At 31.7% G+C, this 10,163-nt stretch overlaps 3 protein-coding genes across 12 annotated transcripts in view; 2 read left to right on the top strand and 1 right to left on the bottom strand.

The window, feature by feature from the left end:
* Positions 1–821, top strand: part of LOC116846654 (chromodomain-helicase-DNA-binding protein Mi-2 homolog) — a 12,702-nt gene extending 11,881 nt beyond the window's left edge. For all 9 annotated transcript variants that reach the window (XM_032820775.1, XM_032820772.1, XM_032820774.1 and 6 more), the window contains exons 23-24: positions 52–337; positions 504–821. In XM_032820775.1, coding sequence (XP_032676666.1) covers positions 52–337; positions 504–821 — 604 coding nt within the window. The remainder of the gene's footprint in view (positions 1–51; positions 338–503) is intronic.
* Positions 822–3,290: 2,469 nt separating this feature from the next.
* Positions 3,291–6,420, top strand: LOC116846662 (serine/threonine-protein kinase RIO3-like). Of its 2 annotated transcripts, XM_032820794.1 has the most exons (6): positions 3,291–3,552; positions 3,665–3,804; positions 3,916–4,032; positions 4,295–4,476; positions 4,550–4,650; positions 4,791–6,420. In XM_032820794.1, exons 2-6 carry the CDS (start codon positions 3,761–3,763, stop codon positions 5,058–5,060), a joined length of 714 nt encoding a protein of 237 aa, XP_032676685.1. In that variant the 5' UTR covers positions 3,291–3,552; positions 3,665–3,760; the 3' UTR covers positions 5,061–6,420. The 2 variants fall into 2 exon arrangements, with proteins under 2 accessions (XP_032676685.1, XP_032676684.1); XM_032820793.1 differs by having other exon boundaries at positions 3,291–3,804.
* On the bottom strand, positions 5,523–10,163 carry LOC116846661 (FAS-associated factor 2). The gene is made up of 8 exons (XM_032820792.1): positions 9,761–10,163; positions 9,612–9,692; positions 9,118–9,343; positions 8,264–8,450; positions 7,997–8,170; positions 7,730–7,825; positions 7,271–7,583; positions 5,523–7,046 (listed from the first exon to the last, which is right to left on the bottom strand). Exons 1-8 carry the CDS (start codon positions 9,821–9,823, stop codon positions 6,882–6,884), a joined length of 1,305 nt encoding a protein of 434 aa, XP_032676683.1. The 5' UTR covers positions 9,824–10,163; the 3' UTR covers positions 5,523–6,881.

Below are 10,163 nucleotides of genomic sequence, written 5' to 3'. Positions count from 1 at the left end.
ATATATATATATATATATATATATATATATATATATATATAAAAATTATAGATTTGCGATCATCAATGAACCATTCAAGATGGATGTGGGGAAAGGAAACTTTTTAGAGATAAAAAATAAGTTCCTGGCGAGACGTTTCAAACTTTTGGAACAGGCGTTAGTAATTGAAGAACAGTTGAGGCGAGCTGCCTATCTGAATTTAACACAGGATCCAAATCATCCTGCTATGAGTCTTAACGCGCGATTTGCCGAAGTTGAGTGTCTCGCCGAATCCCACCAACATTTGAGCAAGGAGAGCCTCGCGGGTAATAAACCTGCCAATGCGGTGTTACATAAGGTTGGTGACATTTCACTTAAGGTTGGTTTTTTGTTATAAAGATACTTTGCATTGATCAACTGCTATTGAGTTTATTTATTTTAGAAAAAAAAATTGGTTTCAATCTGACATCTCATATTTGATCTAAAATAGCAGATTAATGATACGAATATATTGGTTTTCATAGGTGTTAAATCAGCTGGAAGAATTACTTTCTGATATGAAATCAGATGTAAGTCGCTTGCCAGCAACATTGGCTCGCATTCCTCCAGTTGCTCAAAGACTGCAAATGTCAGAGAGGTCAATACTGAGCCGACTTGCAGCCACAGCACCTGGCGGAAGCAGTACTCAGTCGGGTCAAGCTGCGTTATTGGCACAGCAATTTCCAGCAGGTTTCTCAGGAGGACAGTTACCGGCCACCTTCGCCGGTGCCGCTAATTTCGGCAATTTTCGACCACAATACTCAGTACCAGGCCAACCACCGCAAGGATTTACAGGTTTGTAGTGAATTTGTAATAACGTTAAGATAATGGTAACAGTTGCTTGTAATATATTATCATAATATTACAGTAAAAAAAAGAGTTAAAACCTAAATGCAGTTGCAGAAGATACGTAGATATATGTATGGTTATTTTAAATTTTACTTAAAAAATATGCTTGATTAGGCATTTCAAACTATTGCATATCATTTCTTTTATATCGTAATTGCATTTAATTAAATCTGGTTTTAATTGAATATTTTCCGTTTACCGCGATTTTATATTATAGATATTTTTTATTTTTTTCCCCTATATAATAATGTTATTAAAATATAATCATATTAATGTAATAACATTCAAGTAATTATCTCTATTGATATAATGTTCAATTTTGTATAACTAAATCTCGTTTACTTTACAGCCTGAATATTAAGTGTTGGGATACGATGGCTCAAACATGGACACAAAATAGCGCAAATTGAACTATCCAGTGAGAATCGTTTGCGCTGTAACATTATTTTTCGTAAATTGCAGTTTTTAGCTGAATTTTTCTAGAAAAGAATACGAAGAGATGCCCCAAGTGAAGACGTAAATATTTTACAATCGAATTTGCATTACTTCTGTATTTATTACGTGTACATTTGGCATCTAGATTCGAGATTTCACATTTTGTATTTATACATGCGTTCTTTATAGGAAGCGACATAGATTATCTCTTTAAGTATCTTTTAAGAATATGATTTATATTCTCTCCCTCTTTCCCTTCTCTTTCTCTCTCTCTAGAGTCTAATGCATTGCATGTAATAGTAAACACACATTATTTACTTAAATCTATTTAAATTTAGTTTTTTAGTTTAAAATGCTCGAATTTTTATCTTGTCTTAAGGTGCGCTACTTCAAGTAGTCTGTCACTTGTAATTTATTCGCGAAATTCGCGACAATAGTTTACGCGCGGAAACATTCAGAACATTCATGATATTTTAAGGCCTGCTGTGGTTCCTTCAATTTTATATTGTTTATGATGCAACAATTATATGTGTCCATTGCAGCAAATCCACGGCAATCACTTTAGTCAAGACTGACATTCGGCAGTGCCGTTAAAAGAAAAACAAAAAACCAATATAAACGTCAAATACGGCTCTTTTGAAGGCGAATTCAAACGTAAAAAGAAATGATAAGCGAGTTTTATTGTAATTATCTTAATATACATTAATCATATGTAGTAGTAAATAATTAAGTACTTTATAATCAGAAATTGATGTAGCTTATCATCTGGATATAACGATTTAATGAAAGATAGTGGACAAATACGCGCAACACAGAATTTATACAGGTAATTTTTGTTTTGTATGTGCGTTAATTTGATTTTCCTTTTGTAATTAACATCGTTTTTAATTGATGTTTATACAACTACTAAAATAGATCGAGTTGATCGAAACATTGGTGTCTGGTTATTACTCAACAGTTAATTATGCACTAGAGTACATGATTACTGCGTATACCGGTAATTGCGGTGAGACACTTCTTTGCCATTCCTTTTTACACGTTTGAATCCACTAAAAAAAAATAGCACGTATTCTATTGTAATGCATGGGTTATATAATTAAATACGATGCAGATCAGTTTTTCTGTGCAGTTTTTTTTAGAATATTGGAAAATTATTTTTAATCACTTAATATTATCAACAATAACAAGAAAAATGAATTATTCTTTACTTTCTCCTTTTTCTTCTAAATGCATTTTATTACAAGAAAGTGCAAGCTATTTGTCACTTTGTGTGTATAAAGATTTTTTATTTTAGATATTTTTCTAAAATCAATTGCTTGGAAGGATGCATTTTGGCGTTTGCATGGTTACAAATAACGAATCTAAAAGCTCTTTGATCCATATGTACACATACATTAATAATATTTGTACATACTGTCATTGTATTTATAAAAACACCCAGTAATATATTCGGACTAAATTTGTAAATTGAGAGACACATACCCCATGCATTATTTTAGAGCAATTAAATGCAACTGTAACAGATACCGACAACCTTAAATAAGCATACATACTGTTCAGTCTTTTCTACCTGTTTCAGAAACTAGAATCTACTTTGTTTTCTCGTTAATGTAAATTTGCCAAATCATTGTTTTGGCATAGCTAAGTTTTTAAGATTAGTTTAAAGTTTAGCTATGGAATTTGAAAAACAATTTGAGGGAAGCGATGGAATATTACAAAATACTACAAAAAAAAATCGTTTGTGTATGTATTAGATTTACTGGAATAAATTAATAATAACTAGAAGTGTGTATACGAGTATATTTATGTGTGTGATCCTTGACAATTGCAAATTGGAGTGCAATTTGCAAGACTGCTACATCGTTTTAATATACCGTTTTAAAGCAGTATTTTGTTTACTTGAATATCATGTAATGTTTACTTGAATATCTGTTTATTTGAATATCATGCATCTATTGGAAAGCTCCATTGTGCTTTAAACAGTAAGGAAATATTTGCTAGTTTAGATGCATATACGGGAAACAATGTGTCCAGAATAAAAAGAAACAGTAACTTAAAACAACGTTTATGATAGTCATATATGTGTATGTGTAAAAATACATAAATATATAATAATAAATTATAAACGTTTTTTGGAGCAATATGACACTGACATTACCGACATGACACTGTTGATACGACAGACTGTATCGATTGTTCGATGTTTGTTATCTGTACAAGTCACGAGATACAGAAGTGGATAATAAATATGTAATAATAAATTATAATAAATCATAAAATTAATATTGTGCATTGTAGACTAAATATTGGCAGCGTATAACGATGGCATAGCGAGCGCTCAAGGTTTACTGTATGCTTTTAGATCTAGCTATTTATCTAAAGGTCGTGTTCCTACTGTCAGGTTGGTCTTTACTAGTGTCTCCTCAGTGATATACGCTGATGTAACAAACGTTTCTCGATGGTATTTTCACGTGCGCACAAGAGGAGAAGAGGAGTTTCGAGGTACACAGTTTGATATTGCACGTTCTTGTGTCACATACTTAACCTCTGCGTGTCGTGCTTAATCGTGTGTGCATACGATCTTAAATGTTATTGGTTTTTACCGATAACAAGAGTAATTTTGCAAATAATGGCAACTCCGAAGACGTGGGCAAAAATACAACCGGTAGAAAATCCTCTCAATTTATCGGATATTACAACAGAACAACTTGACGTGAAAATGCAAGATATGTGAGTATTGTCTATGAAACTTGTGTTTCTGTCATTTCTGCATAAATTTACATACAGGAGCTTTATAAAATTGTCTGCATACTATAAAGTACATGATTATATACTGCTAAAAATTCTGTTTACATAAGATTTGCTAGACTAAAATGCACAATAGTATATATATACTTTGATCTATATCTTTAATCATGTTTGAGCATGTTAGTTTTCATTATTATTTGAAGCTCTTAACATTTTTATGTCTAAAATTGCATGAATATGCTAGGAAGTTAAATGAATATTTAAACGAAGACAATAGAAATATAATACAAGCAGACGAACAAAAAGATGAAGTAAGTGATGCTGACAACGATGAAGTAATAGCAAATATATTACAACATCAATTCAACGAAGAGCATGATATGATGCTAAAACGTATGGAAGAAAAAGTTAATCGTGATTCCAAAGGTAATGAGGATCATCATGATTCTCTTTATATTTGATCATCTTAAATTATATCAAATTATTTCTCTTATTTTAGTGGGTATCTCGTACACTAATTATCGAACCTCTTCATATGACATCAAGGATGAAGATAATGTTGACTCTGACAACAGTAACAGAGACTTCGATCGTTTTGTCGTAAGTGCTATATGCAGACATGCATATTTTTAAATTTATAAAATACCTCATGTATATACAAATAGATATTGTATAGACCATGGACTTGTTTATATATTATATTACTTGTTACAAAATATAATATATTCTACATTTTCCAGAGCATAGAAAAAGAACAAGCTTCGATACCACGTTGTGGTTACAAGAAGGTGGAAGGAGGTTCTCAGATAGTTACAAAGCACGATATGTTAAGGTCTTCCCGGTTAAACGCATGTCGCGTATTACAATTTCCCCCTGGTATTAGTACTGGGGATACAGGTGGGTTTGATGTAAAATTAGATAATAAAGTATTTAACATTTTGCGCGCTCACAGTCAAGCGCAACGAAAGAAAGGAAAATCATCACCGAAACCTAAGACACATACAAAATAAAATGTGTAAAGTAGACAAGACAGCCTCATTCAAAGATCTTCCGGTAAATACGAAAAATCATCGAAAAAGAATTTTATCTCAGCTATCGTGTACCATTGCCAGAGTTGATAAATGTTTATGAAATATTTTGGGCTTTATTAATAAAATAGAAATTATTTGAAAAGCTGAAGAAAGCTACAATCTTGGCATTCATTATTCGTGGGGTAAATATTCACTGTATCTCAAATACATTCACTTTTAGAGCAAAGCATCAAGAAAACTGGCCCAAAAATCATAACAATTTGTCAATTTTGGTACACTCTATTGATTTGACTGAAGATTCGTGACATATTGTATTTACTCCTATCCCTACTTGCATGGTATATGTAAAAGAAATTTGTACATAGTCATTTGTGAGTGCAAATATATATATATATAGCATGTAAAATTCCTGAAAAAAAAGAAATAAATCAACTACGAACATTTGGCAATCAAGACTGAAATATATTATATTCATTTGTCGTGCGTTATATCGTAAGAACGAAAAAGAGAACTTAAAACAGAACTTAAGAGAAAACAGCAGAAATAATTATATGAAATTACAACAGTGTTATTATCATCTATAGAGACAGTTGTGTTGATTGATAACCGATAAGATTCGATGCTTCTTTTACATCACATTTCAGAACAACACACATCAGACATTAGTATAATATACGTACTAATAATGGTCGCAAATGTTAGGAATCATTTTTCATTCGAACAAAAAATATTATTTATAAATGCTATTAAATTGTAATGATTCAATTGGTCGATAAAAATTCTTTGTTCTATTGGAACTTGAAACTTACATACTATAATTCATAAAATTCGTTATTCACCGTTAATATTAGTTTCGTTAAACTATATCACGAACATATGCGCATTTAGTCAGTAAGGAACTGATTGTGCTATATATATATGTATATAACGGTCATATTAAAAAATGTTCTGCTTTTTTTATATAATATTTATCTATATAAGACCAAAATATTTGTGATGTATATATGTAACGAACAAAGAAGATACGTGGATAAATTTATGTAAATGCCAGATGCATTTAAATTTATCCACGTACTGAAATTTGTTCGGAACATACATGTAACATCGCCATTTAATACCAAGACACCGTTTAATCGGAAGATATAAAAGAAATATTTTCTTGTATATTCCTTTTGTTTACGAGATCGCTTCACATAATGATTTCTTAATATTTAATACATATTCCTATCTATCGCGTTTTTACTATTCGAAATGCATTTTTTCGATAAGTGCGGTGGTGACTGAATAGCTGTACCAATTTGTTAACACTGATAATTTTAATAAGCAATAATATGACATACTTTTTGATTCCTATCATTTTGGTATATTTCCTGACGTTACCTTGTGACTGTATTTTCCTTCCAGTAAACTATAATTCACGTAAAATATTAGAATGTATCAAACATATATATGTATATATAAATATGTACTGTGTGTTTCTGAAATAGATGGCCAAATTTCAGGAACATTTTATTCATTATAAGAAGCGTCATAAACATGGATTTGCAAATGCTTTTTTAGATTCATGTTCATACGATATCCTTACGACGATTTCTAAAGTTTAGCCATTCAGAAACATTCAGCATATACGTATATATTCCTTTTATATGTATACATGTGTATGCGTGTGTTTACGTATGTATATGCTGTCCCACATGTGTATCAATATCTCTTGATAAGTGTCTCTCATGACAGTATCATTTTTTCATGGAATGATACTAAAATTCGAAAAATGCTGTATCTCCAAATTAACGATCAAAATTAATCGTCTAGATCGTTTACGTGAAGAACCTCCCTATGAGTTAAACCAACATCCAACAGAGTTAGAATGTCTTTACAAGGATATAGAATTCTTCTGGGAAAACTTGTTGTTATTTCGAAACTTGCTGGGGAATCTGGTTGACTAAATATCCAATGATAAACATCCTAAAAAAGAAAAGAAAAATTAATTATTGTATGTATACAGTATTGTATACATTATAAACTGTATACATCACTTCTGCAAAAAAATGATTTGAGGACAGATGATTTATATAAATTCTTATTATATATTATAAATTCTTATTATATATTATAAATTCTTATTATATATACAAATGGTAACAGTTTCTAATTTATACTTTTAATTTATACTTAATATTTACGATTACCTCAACCGTGTCAGTCATAAGAAATCTTCTTTTCATTGTTCTTTCTCCAAACTTGATCTGAAGGTGACATGCGTTGGGATTTGATGGTTCTGGTTCGAGGGGCACTTTGTCAACAGTTAATTCTTTTTCAAGTCGTATACGTTGGATTTCTAGTTCTTGCGCGTTTAGTTCTTCTTTTTCCCGGGCTTCTTGCTCCTCGCGTGCTCTTCGTTCTTCTTCTCTCCTGCGATCTTTTTCTTGGTCAGCACGTAACGATTCTTCGTAAGCACGATCTTGTTGTTGTCGAAGAGATTGCGCAGCACTACGTTCTGCCCTAAAATATAATCGTATTATATAATTATAAGGTACACACACATATATATATATATATATATATATATATAAAATCTCGAATACTAGCATTCTCTACCTTTTTTAAGTATTGAAATCTACTGGTCTTACAAATAATTTTATTTTTACCTTTCCCGACGTGCTTGGATCAAATTAATTTCATTACGTTCTATGATCGTTTGTAAACGTGACGTTAAATCAGCGGAAGATGGTGCACCTTCCATTCTGTAAGAAAATAATTTCTTCTAAATTAGCTTGTTATAGTTTTAAACGTTTAATTGTATAGAAATAGGAAAAAAAACTGAATTTAAAATAAAAAAAAGTTTCAAGAAACAACAACTTATGCTTCTGCATGCAAAAATCATATCCAAAGTGCGATAGATTATTTTTACGTACCGACCAACTATCGTCATTCTGTTGTCTTTTAACACGATCAACGCTAAGAAGGGGTAAGAACCCGACTTCAGTGCTTCAGCGACTTTGTAACCTTCTCCGGATTTTACGTTACACGCCCAAAATAGGGTATGTATGTTTATGTATCGGATTACTTCCGGATCGCATAATGTATTTCTAAAAGAAACAAATTAAGTTTTCGTCAAATCATATGGATCATATCTTTCATATCTGTTTGAGAAATAATTCTAACGTTGTGAGAGAGATTACCTGCACCACTGGTCGATGTCTTGTGCCTCATCTTTATGCAGATATACCAATAGAAATCTTAATTCTTGCTTTGCATCTGACAGAGCTTGGCTGTAGGAGCCCTGGTAAAATACTGGATGAATGTTACCGTAACGCTCCTCGTAAGACCTAATAAAGTTGACTACATCTTCCACTGGATCGGAGGACACTTGGAAGATATTATTTATTGGCTTTGATTAGTTGCACGAATTGTAAGTTGATATATGCGATCAGGGAAAACTAGCAAACTTTCAATCATCAATATTTATTTTTAATTTAAAAATTATTGTGAAGGAAAAACTCAGAAGGTTGTACAATGATAAATCACAATAAAAAGAGAAAGATTGGAGTCTGTCTATAGAGAGTTCTAAAAGTAAATAAACAAACATAAATAAATAAATATATAACTATAAATATCACTAAATACAAGACAACTTATTAGGTATTAGTATTTTGAAAAATGGTAAATAGTAAACAATGGAGCATATACATTAATGTAAATTAAAATTTATAGACACATACAAAATTATAATGTGAATAAAAGTTTCTAGAAAAAAAACTCAAAAACATGGAAAAAACTCAACTGGAAAAACATTCTTTAGATGGAGATATCTAAAGTAATCACATGATAATTACATTGTTCTTAGTGATAATATACATACATTTATACACCTGTGCTTATATGTATATATATGTATATATAAACTCTACTCTTTTTCTTCTTATGGTATAAGATTTCAATTGAATCAAACAGCAGGTTTAAACAGGAAAATTAAAATGATTAATTTAAATATGTTTGTAGTATAAGTATAATCAAGGGGACATGGGTTACTTACCAGGTCTAACATTTGTCCTAAATATTGCAAAAACTAACTGTAGGATGCTGCTCACTATGTTATAACACATAGACAAAATATAGGACAAAAGACCACCACCTCCACCAGAGCTACCAGGATAATTGAAATAAATTCTGGAACTACTGTCATCTACAACCTGCGGTGGACGGGACCGCGAGTCTTGTGCATACATGGATGGTCTGCCTTCATATAAGTTTAGTTGTTCCTACAATAAAAAGTTGTCAATACAAATAAAAAGATTACTTATTCATATGCATAGCATATAGAAGATATTTGTTGGAATTATACAAAAATAAATTAACAAAAATTTAAGATGAAGTAATCAAACAATGATAAGTCAATATGCTATTGCTTCTCTGTTATCAATGAGAAATAGATATGAAGTTTTATCTCGCTGTTATCAGATGGACTATACTGCAAAGAAGAAAGAAATATTGGTAAAATTCAAAATTCAGTGAAATAAGATATGATACCTGAACTGCAACTTCCAAGTTCCAGTTGTGCCTCTGAAGAACATCTCTGCATACTGACAAATCCTCGATCCCAGTGAGGTCCTGAAAATAATGGTTACGTCGTTAATCGTGAAAGAATTGCCAAAATTACAATAAAAACATTTATGTACCTGGAACTGTAGTACTTTTTCAGTCTGATCGCTGCTGAGCTCTCCTAAGGCAATATCTGCCATGACAACGTCTTTTTCCTTCAATCGTGAGGGGCGAACTGTTTTGGAAATCTACTGCTGTGAGCACAGTTACGTCGAACTCATCAGCTGATATAAGGGACGCATACGTGACAAAGGTTATAACGCGAGACCATTTGAATATATGGATAGATCGGCGGGACTTAACCTTGAGAGCGTTCCTCAGTCGACCAAACCACGTTTCTTAACGTCACGACACGATTCGTCTCATTTCGTCGCTACGTGCACAATGTTTTCGATGTCATGACTTTTTTCACGGTATAATTTCAAGGTTCTCTTTCATGCGCAACCAGGACCGAATGACTGTACGCGCGACAGTCAACAA

The sequence above is a fragment of the Odontomachus brunneus genome, unplaced genomic scaffold (assembly GCF_010583005.1).
Source record: "Odontomachus brunneus isolate Ranch 3 - 2012 unplaced genomic scaffold, Obru_v1 Obru_scaffold_066, whole genome shotgun sequence".
Taxonomy (NCBI): Eukaryota; Metazoa; Arthropoda; class Insecta; order Hymenoptera; family Formicidae; genus Odontomachus; species Odontomachus brunneus.
This window is presented reverse-complemented; position numbering and strand designations above follow the sequence as displayed.